At 43.2% G+C, this 18629-nt stretch overlaps 1 protein-coding gene across 7 annotated transcripts in view; it reads left to right on the top strand.

The window, feature by feature from the left end:
• Window positions 1-18629, top strand: part of CALD1 (caldesmon 1) — a 196998-nt gene that overhangs the window by 89251 nt on the left and 89118 nt on the right. For 5 of the 7 annotated variants that reach the window (XM_054196427.1, XM_054196435.1, XM_054196463.1 and 2 more), the window contains one exon: window positions 13980-14091. In XM_054196427.1, the coding sequence (XP_054052402.1) occupies window positions 14021-14091 (71 nt within the window). In that variant the 5' untranslated portion in view covers window positions 13980-14020. Of the gene's footprint in view, window positions 1-6839; window positions 6859-13042; window positions 13243-13979; window positions 14092-18629 lie in introns of those variants that run through there. The other 2 variants (XM_054196453.1, XM_054196444.1) reach the window with 2 other exon arrangements.

Below are 18629 nucleotides of genomic sequence, written 5' to 3'. Positions count from 1 at the left end.
TTTGGAGGTTTTATCTGGAAAACTATTATAGGGGGCATTTTAATCTGAAATACCATTCTATAACTGTTATACTGTTATAGATGACACCAGGGCTGGTTTAATACCAGAGTTTATTCTAGACTCGTTCTTCCTTTGCATGCTGCTAGGTCATGAAGTTCAAGTAAGCAGTTGAACCTTTGAAGGAAAAATGATATGCTGAAGGCCTCTGTTCTGTGAAGGCACAGGGGTTTTACCATAGTTTATTTTCCTCACCACTGCAGTCCTGCAGGGGCTACAGAGAAATGAGTTTCTCCGCTAACCTGCTCCAGGCCGGTGTTGGCCTTGTCCTTAAATCCTGTTGTGCTCCATTTTTCCCAGTTAGAACGTGCAGGTAACAAGTGCTCGTCTCTTGCACAAGGGGCTGCAGGGTTGTGGGGTGACATGCCAGGATAACGGTGGTCTGAATGAAATCATCTGCTAAGATCAATCACCCCAGGCTCTCCCTGCTTTTGAATGAAGAACCATACCTACCCCAAACATGCTTTCTCTGTCTTTTCATATAGTCAGAAGTATTTTGGGACCATTGCAAGCCATACAGTAATGGAATAAATTCCAAATGCAGCAGGAGACCACATCGGGGGGAAAAACTCATTAAGTGCCAAGGGCATTTCTTTTTACTTTTCTTACTGGGACTGGAAAATATTCCCTAAATAATACATCTGGATATAGAGGAGTAGAGAGGGAAAAGATGAAAAACAATCCTTTAAATTCAGTAGGAGCCTACATTAATGACTTGTTTAATCTGCCAGCTGGCACAGTGTTGACTTCTTGCTACACATACTTTAAGGAGACCTATGTAGCTCTTGGAACCAAGTTCATATTAAGTTGTAGAAACTTAAATATTAATAAATTGGCAGGACTGCTTTTTGGTACTTAATAGAAATCAAGAAACTGCTTAGTCATCTCTAAAGATATTTCTGTCTCCATTTAATGTAAATACCAAAATAATATGGATTTAAAGCAGTAGCAAAGATAGTAAAAAGTCAGATCTGTTCTGAATATGTGCCCTCTCTGAAGTATGTGCACATCCTTCAGACTTTGCAATCATATGTGCAATCATATTCCCTATACAACACTTTGCTTGAGGAAGAGTTTTTCTAATGTCATTTGTGACAACATTTTGTTTCAAAAAAGTATATTATGAGTTTGTGTCTTCTCCAATGCTCCTTGGCCAGGAGAAGGACTGGTGCCATCTTGCCATCTTTATGTAGATTTTTATTTGGGGTATCTTGCAAATGGTATCACTTAATAGGTGCTCTAGGGTATATTGCACATGTATTTTATGTGACTGTAAGCGTTCATGCTTTTGTTTTTTACCTGGCTTTGTGTGAGGGTATATAGGTGCAGTCGAATGCAAACTTGAAGTGCAGTGTCAGCTATATAACTAACATTTATACTTTCTGTTCCTAAAAAGTTAGGCTACATCAAGAAGCGTATCTTCTGTTTTCAATTACTTTCAGCATTGGAAAAGCAAACGAGAAAAGATTTAACTGCAGACCAACCTGTCTTTTATATTTAGGGAATCCTCTAATAATATCTGAATTGACACTTGTCAGTATTTACAAGTTATAAAGGTTTGATTTGGTCCAGGTAAGCAGTGAAAAGTCTGTCTAGTTTACTCATGTTTATTTATGAATTTCAGATCTGGCTTTTATTTTCTTTGTTCACCTTAAGGTTGCAAGCTACTTTCAGGTTTTCTGTCTGGGGAATGGATTGTAAAAATCCTCCAAGTTTGCAAGCATTATGATCTGGGATTTTAGTTTGATCCTTTTCTGTACCTCTTTCCAGAGTCTATTTCTTTTTTCAGACCTCTTTTCCCATCCTTGCCTTCTGTTCCCTTGCCTTCCTAATGCTTTTTTCCACATATTTAATAGGGTATCCTTGCAGAGATTGCCTCACTAGTTGTACTCTACTCCTTTAGAGCCATCAGATCTGGTGAGTTGTGAAGCATCCACCATCAGGACGCCTCGATGCACACATGCCAGTCATAAGTGCAATTATTTCTGCTTTTGTCTTGTTGTCTTTTTTCCAGCTAGCCCATAACTAAAGGTGATGCGACTGAGTTATGAAAAACAATTTGCTTAGTAATCATAGGCTGCTTTCCTATTTGTAGAGCATTTACAAACAAATTGGAAGTTTTCCTCCCTTCCCTCCCCCTTCCACCTCTGTATTTCTGGTTTTGGCCAACACTTTTTAGACATACAGCCCCGCTCTTTGGGTTGACTGTGAAAAATGTGCTTCATGTGCGTTCAGTGCCCAGAACATAGCCTGTGACCAGCCATGTGTGCTCTGCGTCTCATTCTGAGCTGGGTGGACCTAACAAGGCAACAAGGGAGGCTGGAGGGGAGACCCCATAGGGGTTTTGGATCTCTGGGGAAAGGTAGCAGATAATGCGCAGTACAGTATTGGGTTTTTTTTTCCATTTATTTTCTGAAGGAAAATGAAACATTTTCTTTTCTGGACCACACAGGCATTGTCTAAGGCACAGTTCCTAAAAAAATTAAACAACTGTAAAATTTATTGGCTTGATACAGTGCTCAAGGCTAACTTTCCTTTGTCACGTTAATACAAATTAAGTCTGTATGTCTGCGTGCTCTCAGTATTAAGTGCACGGGATACTGTCAGGCCTCACCTGCCTTGTTTAATTGACTTTGAGCCAGGTTCTGTTGAAAGTTTTGGCGATGCTGTTCCCCTGCAGGGTGAAGCAGTGCACGGTCACACGCAACATTACTGATGTACCAGTGCGTTGCTGTCACGGTATTTGCTGGCATCAAATGTTTGTGCCTGAATGTCTAGATATCAATCAGATTACTGTCAAGATTATTCAACAGCTTCTCTATGTGAGTTTCATGAAGGGAGCTGGCAATATCGTGATCTTACTGTGTCAGGTTTTATGCTGGCTCATGCACAGCGTGAAAGTCTGTCATCTTGCCTATTGATTTTTTTTATTTTTTTTTTTTGTTTTTGTAAGAAAACCTCACTGCTGTTGGGTTTTCTGGCTTGGTGATATTGTTGTGTTAATGTTTCCTTGCTTTTGGCTAAACTTAGCATAAAGTGAGGTGTACGATGTAAACTTCAAATATGGCAAATGGTTTGAAGGGCACCTATTTTGCGGTATGCTGCTTGAGATATCCTGTCAAAAGGGTCCGTTTTTGCTGCCCTGCTTTACCTCTTTAAAGCAGGCACTGACCTCATGCTTCAATTTTCAACCAAAATGACACAGAATTGCTGCTCATTAGAGATAAATTGATATAGCTACTTGGCAGGAAAAAGTCTGGATTTCATTTGTAAAGATGACTTTAAAAGTGTGAGCTGGAAAAGCCCAGTAGAAATTTCTGGAGCTGGATCCATTCCTGGTGGAATTCCACAGATTTCCATGATGTTCTGCCGTTGAGTAATTGGACTTTCAGCTGCAATGTATCTATCACGGTGTCATGCATTATGTCTGTGCAAACTAATTGTATAGGTACTGGGAGGGAAGACGAATTAATTAAAGTTTAAGACAACAGGAAAGACCTTGAACATTTATCATTCATTTCTTTTGAGGAACTGGTTGGATTCAAAATACTTAGTGTATCTTAGGGTGCAACTAGTAAGAACAGCAAACCAATGAATTTTTAGGGGTGTGGTTTTTTAGTATTTCTTTTTCCTTTAAAAATGCGGGGATGGGGACTAAAACTTGGTATTGTTGCTTATTGCTGGTTCAATAGAGCAAGTGAGACCCCTCAATTCTCATTAGAGTTTATGATGCTCAGCTCTAGGCAGAGCTGGATGCTAGGGCTGCGTGTTTTAACAGGAAAAGAAAAAGGGTTGAAAATAAAAAAATGCAGCCACGGTAAGCTGGCTGCATTGTATCTTCATATTATTTTCTATTACTTTTTTATGACTGACTATGTAGCTTAATATATCATGATTTTGTATTTTGAAATACGTTCCAGAAAACATGTGGAGTTCCAAGTCTGGCTGAGTGAATGTTGCTGTTGGAACCTTACCTTAGACTTGCTTGAACATTTTATTATTTTTAACAGCATTACCTTAGCTTTTTAATTCAGAACCTGAGAGATGCAGAGAAAAGAGTGTGAATAAAGTGATAAAGCATTCATAAAACTTACTTGGACGCAAATAAGTTCAGACAACATGTTGTTGAAACATTGTGAGCATGAAGGTCGACAGGCGTAGTGCAAGGGTAGGACAAGAGGGGAGCACCAAATGAGAGGGCCGGGAGCAGAGTAGCAGAAGTCAGTGAGGCAGAGAGGCAGATACTTCCCATCCTTACTTGTTGCTGGCCCCGATCAGCTCCTTGCCTGGAGGGGGAAAACCTGTCTCTTTAGCAGAGAGGCAAGTATGGAGAGCTGCACTGCTGCTGCTGGCTTCCTTGCCAGTTCTGGTGCAGAAGAAATGCTCCTGCACTTGGACGGAGCAACATCTTCCCTGGCTGACGCCTGCCCTGCTCCTAGCCCAGACCCTCTGCCTATTGCCAGAGCTGTGACTGTTGCTCCCAGTGTGACCCTCTGCTTGTCATGATGGACACCAGGCCGCCCTTTGTCGTGTCACTCTTGCCTGCATCACTGGGTGACTAACTCCCCTAGGCAAGAGCCCTCAGCGTGCTTTCTGCTCCTGTGGCTTGTCCTTCCTTACACTGCTGTGGTGGTACCTTGCCATGTGGGCTCATTGTGGCTTTGCATGTTGACAAGGGACTAAGAGCATCATGGTGATTAGCACTCGGTGCATGGCCATCAGCTGCTGTGGGCATTTCTGTCGCCAGCTGCACCTCCATTGCACCTAGCTTGGCCCCTCTCCCAGGTGGTTGCTGTCCCAGCTGACACTTGTGTCACTACATGTCTGTCCTGATGCAAGCTCCACCAGGCACACTTGCATCTACGTCACTTCCTTCAGAGAGGAGGCAGGCAGTGGGACTAGGACATGCGGTGCATCCGTGATGTCTACCAGCTGAGCTAGCGTGAGCTCCCTCTCCAGAGGATGTGAAGTCGGGTGAGAGCATTGACAAGAATAAGTAATTTTTCCTTTTCTCCATGCCTTTAAAGGCACAAATTGAATGGACATCATGTGGCAGCTTTATTTGTTTAGGTCAGAAATTGAAGACTGGCTTTTCCATAGTTGTGGCAGCTTCTTCTGCTTGTGTGATATTCTTCCCCATGCTCTGATTTTTCTCTAATAGAAATTGATGTGAGAATTGGCATTGCCATTTAGTAGGGCAAGAGGAAATGCATTCTCTTCTTTAACACGCCTTGGTCATGTGAGCTGGACTTAACCTGTTTATTAGTGATGATGTTCTGCTCTTTCCTGTTACTAAGAAACAAATAGCTCCTGACTGAAGGGTGTTGGCATGGGCACTGGTTTTCTGCTCTTAGAGATTTCAGTGAGAGATGAAGCTGGCCAACAGCTGGGGCATTGCCACAAGTTTCAACAGTCAGGCCACAGATTTGGGACAAAGAGTGTAGGAGGACTAAATGCATGATATGGGCATTCTTGTGATTAGACTGACAGGATGAAGCTGAAGATCTTCACTGGTAGAAGCAGATAAAAGACAAGGGTAACTAGTGAATTATATCCCATGAGCCTGCTTCCCAGTGTTTGAATGCAGAGAAATAGTGAATGAAAGAGCTCGTTTTGGGACTAAACAATTTTACAAACCGTTTTGTGGACTATAAAATCCCTTCAGTTTCAGCATGCTTTGTTTTTTGAGATGGAGGGGCTCATTGTCATTACCTGGGATATCTTCACTTCTATTTAAACAGTAGTAAAGGGCAATGCAATTTTCAGCTGCCCTTTGTATCTCCTCAGTGCTAATGATACGAGTAAAAATAATTTGTTTCCCACAAGTAAGCATTGCAGGTGTAAAAGAAATCATGCTTTTATATGTGTGTGCACAAAGGTATGAGAGGATGAAGTAGCTTATATTGCCATAATCTGAGATCACACCAGTTTCCAACATGCAGGGTAAGTTCACTGATCTTTCGTAGTGTATATTAGATGAATTTGGCCTGCGAGGGTGGAATCCAGTCCTGATTGAAGTCTCTGGGAAGTCTGCCAGGGATTCCAACAGGACCAGGATTTCAACTCTAGTCTGTATATGAATAATATTTTAGTATCTTCTGATCTTTGGGGACAACATATTTGAAATACTTCAGAGGACACTTGAAGGGGAGAGTCAAGGGTCAATCCTTCTAACATGAGAACCAGTGGCTGTGCCAGCAGCTTCCAGCTATGTCTTGTTTCTTCCTTTGTCTGCTAATGGGAAATGATAGACAAATGTCATCGAGATCAGGGGTGGGACCCGTATATGCAAATCCAAATGTCAAGAGAAAGCTCTGCCTGGCCCTTATGTCAATGTGCACTAGGAGAAAGATGAGGAAGGAAGTGGGAGGAGTGGAAATGGCATACCCACACTCAGCCTGTCCGAGGGAATAAAGACAAATGGGGACTTTCCATTGCAACCGATTGGCTCTGAGATGATGGGTCCTGCTGCTGCACACTTAGAAGTGTATTGCAGGGTTAGCAGCAGCACACTGGATGTTTGCTAACACATCTGGGATGGTGCAGCTCTGTAATGCTCCTTCCCCAGTGCTAAATCAGATCGTGGATACGAGAGATGGACCTGAGCAGGTATTTAAAGCCATGGATCTTTTAGTTGCAGACCCAAGGAGTGAACTCTGTGGCAGGGACAGTGTCCTATAAAAAAAACTCCGTGTCAACACTTTCATGTTGTTCACCCTGCAGAAGCAGGAGCTGATACAGGGCCTGGCACCTGCAAGGACATGTGTGACACTCACTGTGGGAACCTATGCTGTAGCCAGGGTGAGTGAAACCTGTTCATCACCTATTTGAATCAAGGGCCTGGACCATGATGTGGTCCTGTGGGCCATTAGTAGTTTGCAGAGCAGCACCTGGGAATCTGTATTCTATGTAATCACTACATAGCCCTCGAAGTGTGATTTTTCTGATGCTAAGCATAACTGCACTTGGTTAGTTTGCCATTGATAAATTGTCCTTGGAAGTCCTAAGAAGCATGGTCAGATGAAACAAGGCACAGGCTAGATTGGAATAAAACTGTGTGTTCACATGACGTAATAGATTTATTTTGCTTTAAGTCCCAAATGAGCTATTCTGTTTGGGAAGGAGTAAGGCTGCTTGATATGAGTGTGTAGATGTGCATGTGTGTGTGTATATATATATATATATGTAAAAGAGTGCATTATCTGCATGAATACTTGTCCAAGTTTACAGCAACAATTGCAGATGTGGTTTTACATGAAAGGAACATTACAAACAAATTTATGGAGGAAAGAAGAGACTCTTTAAACGTATGCTTTACTATTGGTAATACATATTCCACATCTCAGATTAAAGAAAGAGCACGCATGAGGTGTTAAAAAGGACAAACCAATCTGTTGAACTCCACCTTTTGACTTCAATGAAGTTGCACCTCTTTCTAAAAGATCTGAGTGGCACTGAATGCTTCTATTGCAGAATTAAAAGAGGAACACGGAAAATAATTTCCAAACGTTTTTCTGACAAATTTTCATAGAAAACAGATTTATTTGTTTTGACTGAAGATAGATTAAGGAACTGTAATTCTCTCAGATATTGCAGTAGGAATGCTTGTCATGCCTGCTTTTCATGGATGCCAGATTAAACAAGTCACACTTAGACAATGAGTGTTGCTTGCTGAGTTGCTCTCAGCTGCAAAAGGGGCAATGAAGAGGTCCTGTTTTCACTTCTGAGGTGGAAGAGATATAAAGAATGAGCAATGGTCGTCCTAGGGATACAGTGGATGTCATAGCATGTAGCCAGCTGAAGCAAAACATTCTTCATCCTCCTCACTGACCGTTTCCTTTACTGCCATTTAAAAGGTCCACACCTCCGCACCAGGGCTTTGGGACAAGTGAAGTGGAGACAGATGGGAAAACGGGACATTTGGATTAATGGGGTACAACTCACAAAACTGCTTACAGTCTCAATTCATGTCAAGCTTTAATGAGAGATTTGATCTTTTTTTTGTGGTGGTATTAAAAAAAATAAAAATAGAGGGAAATGACAGAATAACTTAGGTCTTGTGTTACCACTTGATCCTGCAGTTGAGGACAGGTCAGAGGTCCAGCTGTATGCGTGTAGAAAACCTTTGTGTAGGTGGACTTGGAAGTCTTCCCTTTGCTACCCCTCTGTCATCTTCCTGACAGAAAGGATTTCTCTTTGTCACCTTTGTTCAGCCCTTCTCTGCAACGGACATTTCTGTTTGTAGGATACGGGGTTTTTTTAGTATTGATGTTACATCTAGTGGCCAGGACAGAAACCGAGGCCTGGTTGTGCTTTAGCCTTCTACAAACGCACAGTGAGAAGAATTTGCAACTGGCGGAGATAACATAAGGACTAAGAGATACAGAATTGACTAAGGCTCAGTCCCTAAGGCTACAAAGTAATTCAAAGATAGAACCAAGCAGGAATATCCCCAAGTTGCTGCATTCATCCTGAATGCTAGGCACTGGGCCATGGTATCTCATTGACCTCGTTGTTCTGCACTGTGTTACTTGAGTTTTCCTGGAAATCCTACCTCCCGCTGCTCAGGATGAGGAAGGGAGGAAAGGAGGGAGAAAGATGCTAGGAACTGGTCATGGTTTCTTTCATGGAGAAACCTGATATTGTCCTTTTTTACTACTCTAGCCTTTTTCTGTGCTTCATGTGGGTCCCAAAATTTCTGCCAGGTGCCACAGGAGCCCAAATCCCCTTGCTCCTTTTCAGGTGAATGAAGCTATGTTTGACCTCATCCTTTAATGAAGAATAGGCCAAACTGCTGAGAAGGGGGTCTGATAAGAGCTCTGATCCGTGCTCTCTTGCATGGGCAGTCATCACAGCTTGCAATCTGACTGGTAGTTGTCTGGGTGAGGCTTGCCCTGGGCATCCACATCACCAAAGCAGTCAGTGATCCCATGTTAAGGAAACAGGCGTGACTTTCAGGCTCTTTGGGCCTGAAGGTCACCAAGAGGAAATCTGCAATTGTTTCAGTGTACTGGGAGGGGAAGCAAGATGGCATGTGCTTGCACAATGCTGTCACCAGCTCTGGCCAGTGTAGAGCCCTGTGCGACACACAGCCATGCTATATTAGGGAATATGCTCTGGCTTGAAGTTTCTTGGCTCAACTAGGTTGAAGCTTGTGTAGAGGCTCAGCATAAACATCACAGTCTGGGAGCTCACTCAATGTAATGGAAAGGTGACTTGCAGGTCTTGAAAGAAAGACGTTTCTATTTGTTAGAGACCTGAGTAGCAGTTTGCATTTTCACTTGCTTGTTACCAGTCTAGCTCATCTGTTTTTAAGCCCCGCTGTGAGCTGAGTTTTCTCCGAAATCAGTGCTCGGAGCAGGGTGAGGACAGTATTAAATTTGAGCCAGAGCAGGAGGTTATTTTCTTCCCCACTCTGAAATTATACAGATATGTGGTTGTGTGTGTATTTCAACCTAGACAATTTATTGTTTGCTTTCAAAGAACATATTCCTGTTAATTGATATTAAAATATTTTGTCATATATTTCCAGTTACTGTGCCTTTCTCTGATTTTGCACCTTGTTGGAAGCTGAAAGAATACAAAATTTTAAACTCTCTCATAGGGTGACACATAAAGGGGAGCGGGATTTGCATGTGTGTGTTTCGTACCAGGAGGGATTAAATGTGGCTGTTCTTGAAGGAAGCACTTTTTAGCAAGACAATGAAAAACTCAACAAATTTTAGCAATAAACCATAGTCGACTGAAGATCAAAGGCGTTATGTGAAGTGCAGAGATGAAAAGGAGAGAGAGAGACTGGTAGTGCTTTTGAAATGAAGAGTGTTTTTGCGGGGAGATAATATTTGCAGGGCACATACTTCGCTATGGTTCTGATTCGAGTAATGTGGCAATGCTCATAAATGTTGTAGGTAAGTTATTTTGCTTATCTGTCTTCTCTTAGTTTTTCTTACCATGTCTTCAGGAACACCACAGCATTCATCAGACATCCCATGATCTAAAGGTTCAGTCTCAGAATCAAAAGAGATAGGGACCCTGAGAAGACCCTTTTAGGTGAGGCTGTGGAAAATCTGAGTCCTGAGCAAGAATTATCTAGAGTAGTTTCTGAGAGGTACTTTTCTTTCTTTCTTTCTTTCTTTCTTTTTTTTTTTTTTTTTTTTTTTTTTTTTTTTAAGCAAGGTCAAAGATCTTTGTACTGTTCTTCCACAGATCCTTCTTCTAAGTTTGGTGGTGGAAAACTCCCAAGAGTTCACTTCAGATTCTTTCAGTGTTATTTCAGTTGTGTAAAGTTTGAAAAGATGCTAAGGGTCTGGTTTTGAGATAGAAGCAACAAAATGATGATTTTTGTGGTGCACCCTTTCACAGTGTAAGAGTAGCCCATACCCCAGTAATTTGCATACGCGTGTGGATGTCAGGAGAATGGAACTGGTCACATAGTTTCAGACATCTACTTCTAAATATATATATATATATATTTCTGCTTTTTTAAAATTTATTGACGACTTCTCATTGAATTAGGTGAAAAACATACCTGGAAATAATTCAGAGAAAAAAATTGAGATATCAAAACATTTTCCATCATACTTTGAAAACCAAAATTTTTATATAACTTTTTCTTTTTTTCTTTTTTCTTTTTTTTTTGGTTGAATGAAACATTGCTTTTGATTCGAAACAGTTTTCTTAGGGATGGTTTTCCTCTTTTCAGAAATATGAAACTTTTTTGGTCTGACACCAAATTATTAAAAATGTGTAACAGGAAAAAAAAAGATGGAGTCAAAGCGTAAAAAAAGTAATTTCTTTGCACACCTGGGAAGGTCATACAGAGAGATACTTTCACATTTGGCTCTGAAGGTAGGCCCTGGAGTGAAGCTGGGTGGAGTGTTATATTTTGGCCCTGGATGTTTTCACTCATGAACAATTTTCATTTTTAAAAAAGAAGCATCAAAATGTGCATGCTCTCAAAAATGGTTTGTAGAAAACACTTCAAATAATTGGTACCTTCATTTACTTTTAACAAAGTAATTTTTGAATCTTCTGAGAGGCAAAGATGCTCTGAGAAACTCTGATTTTATACTCTCTTTTTGTGGAAACAGGAAATATTTTTAGGGAGAGTGATGAAGTTACAGTTTAGAAGTTTTCAGAGGCTGATAGATAACAAATTGTTTTGGGGAAGATAGTGAACAGCACTGAATAGCTGACTTCAAGTGGACCTCCTAGCTGATGACTCATTTTCTTGCACTGATATGGCTTTGCTAACTGAAGGTTGTACTCTTGACTTGACCTCCGTTTCCCAAGTGCCTTCCTCGTTTTTGAAAAAAGGATTTCACTTGCAAGTCATCTGAATGCTGTGAAGTGGCTGGACCTCAGTCCTTTGAGAGGAGACACTGTACTCTAATAAACCCCACACATCCTCCCAAGACATCCATCTATCTGACCTTCATCAAACAACAGAAAAATACCCTGTAGATGGAGAAAGGTTGGTGCATCAGGGAACTTCTCCCGACTGCAGTGCAATCTCCTCTACACTCCTGGGAAGGAAAGATGGGAGGAAGAACAGAAATAGTTCTGGGTTGTTATTATTATCCTCTTCAGCTTTCCTCAGGAGAAAGAGAGATTGAGCTTTTGGAGATGAGAGATGATATTGAGGACCATGTAGGAAGGGGAAAAGGTGGAGGTACTGGCTGGGACATTTGGAGAGGGGATAGGGGAAATGTGGGTGCACAGAATCTGGAGCGGGGGAGAGGGAAGGAAGTGGAGAGAGGGACGTACCTGGCTGGGTAAGAAGTGATGAAAATGCAAATAAATCAGATGTCAAAGCATGTCTTCTATGGGGTGGTCAAGTGGCGAAAAAAACCTTTGGGATTCTCAGTTCTAGCACATGAGGTGTCAGCCTAACAGTCAGCTATTTATGTTCTAAATCCCTGATGGTGACTGTACTCCACAGACTAAATGCTGCTGCCTGGTGCAGTCTTAGTTCCTGTGGACACAGCCATCCGCCCTCTGTGCACAGAAACCCAGCACGCTCCTTCAGGCTTGCTCTCTGTAGTCTACCGTTCCTCCTTTGATCCTCATCTCTCAGCCAGGGGGAACCACATCAGTCCTGCAACTCAAGGGCCCTCTAGCAAAGGAACTGAGGCAGGATTTAGCTGCACACATAGGCTGAGATGAAAACACTTCTCAGGAGAAAAGGGCAGATTTGCTGTTCTGTGTTCTTCAAGGGGTACAGGATGGTAAGAGTAAACAAACAAGATTTGAAAAAATGTCTTGTTACAACTTGCTTTTTATATATATCATCTAATTGTGCATTAAAAAAAAAAAAAGCAGCAGCAATTGTAAAGTCATTATCAGATTTGCGAAGTTAACATTCCCTTTGAACCTCCACAAAACAACCCCAGCCAGCCAAATGCAAAGAAAGTCACAACAACAACAACAAAATTTTAAATCCTCCAATCCAGGAACAAATCAGAAAGAAAAACACCCCCGGGAAAAGTAAACTAATAAAATAACCTTCACAAAACCCCTGCCCTCAGCAATGTTTTAATCCAAAAAGGGGGCAGAAAAAGCCATGGATTCCCTTAAGTTATGAGAGACTTTGTGATTGCCAGTGATTTTATGGGGAGGGCGCTTGGACGCTGCACCGGCGGGCAGGAATATAAAGCCACAAGACAGATCGACATCTGCAAACAGAGCGCTTCAAAATAATTTACAAATGCACCTTGGCTTTGTTTCCCTTCAACGGCAAGCAGTTCACAAGCCACCTTTTGAAAATTTTAGTCTGCCTCTGCACGCTGGCTTTCTCTGCGGCGTAAATGGCCGGTCGTGTACGAACGGGCTGGAAAATGTTTTTGGGGGGGGGCTGTGGGGGGGTGGAAGTCCTCTGAGTGCAGCGCCTAGGCTAGGATTGCAGAGGAAGCTGAGGCCTCCAGCCCTGCACAGGAAGCAATCTTAGAGCAGGCCTTAAATGCCAGATTCCAGGCAGAGTTTAACTAACCACTGACAGCTCTGTAAACAAAGCAGGGACAAAAAGAGAACAGCTTTCCCTTTTCTGGTAGTCATTTTTGGTTTGGGGGCTGCAGGGGAATTCTGTAATACTCGGCTTGATGGGATATAAACCAAGGCTGGAAAGGCTTTGTATATGAAGAACTGTAAAGGGGAAAATATTTCATGGACTAAATCATAAAGAAGAAGGTAGGGCACGGGGAAAACGCGTGGATTAAACTACAAAAAAAATATTGCTACTTTGGGTTCTTTGAGCAGGATTTATACATAGCTTGGCGGCTTCTGGGTGGTATTTAAAAGCCGCGGCTTATTTTGCTTCTCTTCTTTTCTCTTCTCTTCTCCTTCTCTCTTATTTTCTCTTCCCCCCCCCCCCCCTTCTTTTCTCTTTTCCTTTTCTCTTATTTTTCTTTCTTTTCTCGCTTTATATTCTCTTCTTTTCTCTTTCTTTTCTCTTTTTTTGAAGGTGGAGTGGGAACAGACAGATGAGGGCTAACTTTTGCAAAACTTTTAATTATCTGTGCAACTAAAGAAAATAAGAAATCTCTTGTGCAGAGGTTTTACTGCTTCCAGTAAAAAAATGGAAGCTTAAAGTTAAAATCCTGCTGAATTTTTGCTTTTGTTTGTAGAAAAGACTTGTGACGTTACAAATAGCTAGTCTGCAGCTAGCAGATGTATATAGTCCTTACTTAAAGCATGTTGATTTAATTTTAACTGGGAAACTAAATGCAGGCATGGGCTATGTTTATCCTACAAGGCATTTCATTAATCTTGTTTATCTCAACAATACTGAGGAAGTTAAATTTTTTGATGGAAAAAGAAAATAGTTACAGCGAAGTTAAGAAAGCAAAACAAAACTAAATGGACTCAGTTGGTTAAACGCATCCATTGTGTTTTCTGTCTCATCTAAGTGGTCATCTCCCTTTTAGATTTGGATCTTTCCAGAGCTCTGAACGCTTGAACACCCACCATGGATGACTTTGAACGCCGCAGAGAACTCAGGAGGCAAAAGCGTGAGGAAATGCGCCTTGAAGCAGAGAGGTGAGGTATTACGTATGGAAAATGGTGCCGGTGGCTCACCTTTGATTAGCAGTGGCTTTGAGGATTTCCATCTTAATTTCCAAAGTATGCTATAGCTGACCAAAGAGTCCTTGCTAACGATATGTGCCATAAAATAGCTTTAGTTAATATTGTGGGAGAGGCTGGAATTCAGGGGTGTCTGGTGTCTAATTCCCTTAGGCTGCTGTAAGTGCCCTGGCTTCTAGTTATTTTGTTATATAGACAAATGTAAATAGCGAAGGTGGACTAAGCCCATGTGAATTTATTGATAGGAAAACTCATGCTCAGATGCCATGTGAGTGAGTGCTGTGCAGAACAGATTGGTGTTTGTCTTTTCAGACAGAGTTAAATTTATGATATCAACTGAATGCTGAGATGCACTTGGTATATGTAGTATAGCATGTCTGTGAATTGTCTGACATTACTGCACAATTGCTGTTGTATTTGTATTGCCTGCCCCTTTTTACTCATTTATAGCCACTATATGTGGGCAACGAGGGCCATGTTTGCTACTGTTTGTTACAGATTTACTTTGGTGCAAATGAGAACAGAACTTGACATGGGTACGATGATGTCAATTTATGAAAGAAGCAGCATGAAAATACTGGGAAGGACATTTCATTAACTAACCCCATTTTACACCTGTACAGTTCTGTTTGCTTTAATGAAATTTCCCATGATTTACACTGGAGTTAGCAGGCAGAAAGTCAGGCTCCATTTATTTTTGTAATGTCTGCTTGGTACAAAGATTTGATTTAGTTTATTAACACTGTAGTCATTTTTTTTAAAAAAAAAAAATGAACTTAGATTTAAGCACTTTTTGCTCTCATTTTTGTATTTAATTTTGAGTACGGACTTCATTTTCGTTTCTGGTCTTTCCCATGTGTTGATAAAAGTCATAGTGTTTTGGATTCAGGATGCTATAGGAGAAAATACATTTTCACAGCAGTTTTAAACGGAAGTCAGCAGGATGCAATACCAAATATATTTTGTATGCCTGCTTCGAGCTTTCTTAAGAAGGCCCTGCTGCATAAGCAGGGCTCTCTGATGGATGTTGATGACACCTGGGGGGGAAGCAGATGAGACGCAATGGCCGCCTTTCTTTCCGAAGGAAGTGTTGCCACTGGGTATGTGAGCTCTCGTCGGGCTACAAGCTTGAACCCCTGAGCTCTGGAGAAGCAGCAGCGTTGCCTGCAGATAAATAAACTCACGTGAAGCGTGGTGGCCAAAGGGAAATGAGGCGGCAGCCTCCCTTTGCAGCCGTCACCTGGTCGGTGACCTACCCCAAAAGGCAGAGGAGCAAATGTGCCGTGGCACTGAGCTACCTTCTTGTCTCAGAGGGCTCCCCCCCGGGCCTCAGGCGATATTTTTGTTGGGCAGCGTGAGAGGGATTGCAGAGCCCGTGCCAGTGAACGGTATAGCGCATAGTACTTACATACTTCTAGTGTAATTCTGCTTTAAGAAAATCTTTTTATGGAAAAGGCAGAGGCTTTAGGGTTTGTTGCTAATAGAGGCCCTGGGCAGCCTGTGGAAGATGCTGGGGGGTGTAGTCCGGGAGGTGTTTTCTACTGTGGAAAAATGTCACTCGCCCTTCCCTGTGAAGGCCTCTAAGCTCTTACGTGAGTGTGGGGAGGCTGTGGGCAGGCCTGGGCATCAGTGTGGGGAGGTCTGGGCATCGGCCATGTGGCGTGGCTGGCTTGCAGAGGCAGTGACAGCCGGGGGGGAGGGCTGGGGATGAGGTGCTCTGCCCTCATCGCCATGGAAGCCGAAATCCATGATTTCAGGTGAATCTGTAAGTCACCGTGTGGCCTGTGATTTTACGCATTGGCCCAACTCCTGTCCCCGATCACGCGTGGGGAAAACAGAGCCCTGGGGAGGCAAAAGCCGCAGTCAGCAGCTCACCCGTGTCCCTCGAAGGAGCCGTCCCTGGGGAGCCCTGCAGGCTGACCGTGATCCCTGCCTGTGCCTGAGGGGGAAGCCAAGAGGGTGGGCCAGAGAGTGGTGGCCGCTGACATGGGAAACAGCCCCCTCCCCATCCACCCAGGCCTGCTTTTGGGAAGTCTTTTTGCCACATCTGGGGCGGCTTTACTGGGATTTTGTGTGGTAACCTTTGTGGAGGAGGCAGGCTGGGTGGCAGCCTGGTCGCAGGAGAAGGGCTTGGGCCTGTCTCCCTGTTTTCTGCAGAAGCGCTCCGTGCCCTTTCCCACACATTTGAAGGCTTTTAGCAATAAATTGCTGTACGCTAAATCTTGCTGTACTCCCTCTGCTGCTGCCAGCATCAAGCATTCAAGTACCATGAGTCAGACCCTTAAAAGTCACAAGACTGCTTTAAAAATCTTGAGATCTTAAAAATAATTTAGTCTGGCCTTTTCAGTTTTGGTTTGCCTTAACAATAACAAATCCTGGTTCTTAAGTTCAGATGCGGCTCTGGGAGTTGGGACCTCCTGTAACCTGCCCCAGAAGGGGCAACGCCAGGGAGGAGCTGAGCATCCATCCCCATTGCATTGCACCGCTCATGCCCAGCTGAAGGCAGCAGCGTTTGGGCAGTTATTAACAAACATACATGTCACACTGGATTCTTTTTTGGTGAATTGCTATTTTTAGGGGTTTGGGGATCATCTTCACCTTTAAAAATAGGACTGCAATGTGTTTGTGTATGTCTTAAGCCACAGCAATCTGCTTGCCAGACCTCCCTCTGTCTGAATGCTTGCAGGTGTTTTATCAACTGGATCGTGCGGTCCTAAAGAGCAGCACGGAGCCTGAAAATGCTCCATCAGCTCTGAGCACTGGTACCTGCTATTTAGGCACCAGAGCATTTCCCTGCACCCTCCCATCAGGGGACTGTAGCTTTGCTATGGGGAAACCACGGTTGGTTGTAAGCATTTCCACTGGGAGACGACCAGGCAAATGATTATGTGTAGGCTGTAACACGTTTCCTAGGTCTCCTAGACACTGTTTAGGCTCCTTTGAGTTGAACAGTAAACCCAGAAGTGCAAGCAGCCATACCAAGCAGCAGTATTTGTAACTCTGCCAGCTGCAGTGACGCATTTTGCCATTTCCTGGGATAAAGGCACACGGAAAGCGTGTCTTCCCAGCTTGACACCCATTGCCCAAAAGAGATCGAGGGGTGAAGATGCCTTGTAGCAGCATGGGCTTATGCACCACAGGCCTGAGAGGGAGTGACTTGACCTTATGGTGTCTTCCCTAGGGGCCAGGGGCTGTGTGAGGAGTGGTCAGGATACATGTGCTGTCAGCTTCCCAAGTGTCTGTCATGCTGGAGCCACCGATGTCCAGCCACTTATGCCTAATGTTTGTACATGCTTAGTGTGAGTTTGATCCTTGAGGATTGATGTTAGGCTATGGGTTTTTGGTTTTTTTCCCATTAGAAAGCTGCTGGAAATGGTGCTTTGTTGTGCTGTGTCGCCCTGGCATTCTGGGTTGATATGTTTAGCATTGATCCTGAGGAGATGCTGGCTTTGTCTTTTAAAGGCCAACAGCGTGGTTCATCCCTGGCATGTGCTTTGGCTAGTAGTTCATGCTGTGGCAATTCAGATTTAGATTGCCAGCAACTCAGAAAGCTAATTTTTTTTTGCATTTTAAGCTCTTACCATTACAAGGCATCTCACACTTCCTGGATTCCCCATATGGGGTTGCTGCACCCACCCAGAAATTTTTTCCAGCCAGAATTTTTTGGCTGTTTATATTTGTTCAGGATCTCTGGAGGCCTATCAGCACGTTTGGAGTAGCAGTGCAGACCTGTCTAGGGGGCATGTGGCCAACAGCAGGCACATGGGGCTTTGTCCAGCTTTCTCCCAGGCTGTCAGATTTATTGCACACTCTCAGGCTGGCAGAGACCCAGCAGCTCTTGTACCTCATGGGGAAACAAGGCTTTCCAGGCATAGGCTGGGAAACCCAGAACCAAGTATGGCAGCCTTAACTGTCCCCGTCTGCTAGCATTTTGCATGTGATTTGTACTGATCGGGTGTGAGGTCAGGGAAAATAGGACATACCAGCCATCTGGGTGATGGAATGTGCTACGTCTCTAACTGCTCTATGGCAAAGCCAAGGCTTTATCCTGTTCCTCGGAGGCAGAGGGATGCGCCTGGGATGGTGGCTGTATAAAGCCCTGAGGTCCTAGTCCAGAGCTGACTGAAGTCAGTGGGAAGCTTTCCACCAATTTCAATGGGCTTTGCATTAAGCCCTACCTGAGTTATTCCAGCCAGATGATTTATGAGACAGTCTCAGTGGCAGCCTTGAAGGAGCTGGATGAACGCTTTGCCTTCCCAGCCACAGGGTACATACTGTGCTGGAGTATTGGGGCCATCACAGAAATGGGTTGCGCTTAACTGACAGGAAAAATCCCACATGTAGTTGAAGCACAGGGGATTGACTTCTTTCAACAAGGGAAAAAACAAATGCCACCTGCTGCTTTGTTCCTCTTCCTGGGCAGTAAAAGATGTTCTCTTGAACAAAACCATCAGGTTTTGTCATTTTGATGTTGTAACTGACACTGGAAGAAT

The sequence above is a fragment of the Rissa tridactyla genome, chromosome 1, assembly GCF_028500815.1.
Source record: "Rissa tridactyla isolate bRisTri1 chromosome 1, bRisTri1.patW.cur.20221130, whole genome shotgun sequence".
Classification (NCBI taxonomy): Eukaryota; Metazoa; Chordata; class Aves; order Charadriiformes; family Laridae; genus Rissa; species Rissa tridactyla.
This window is presented reverse-complemented; position numbering and strand designations above follow the sequence as displayed.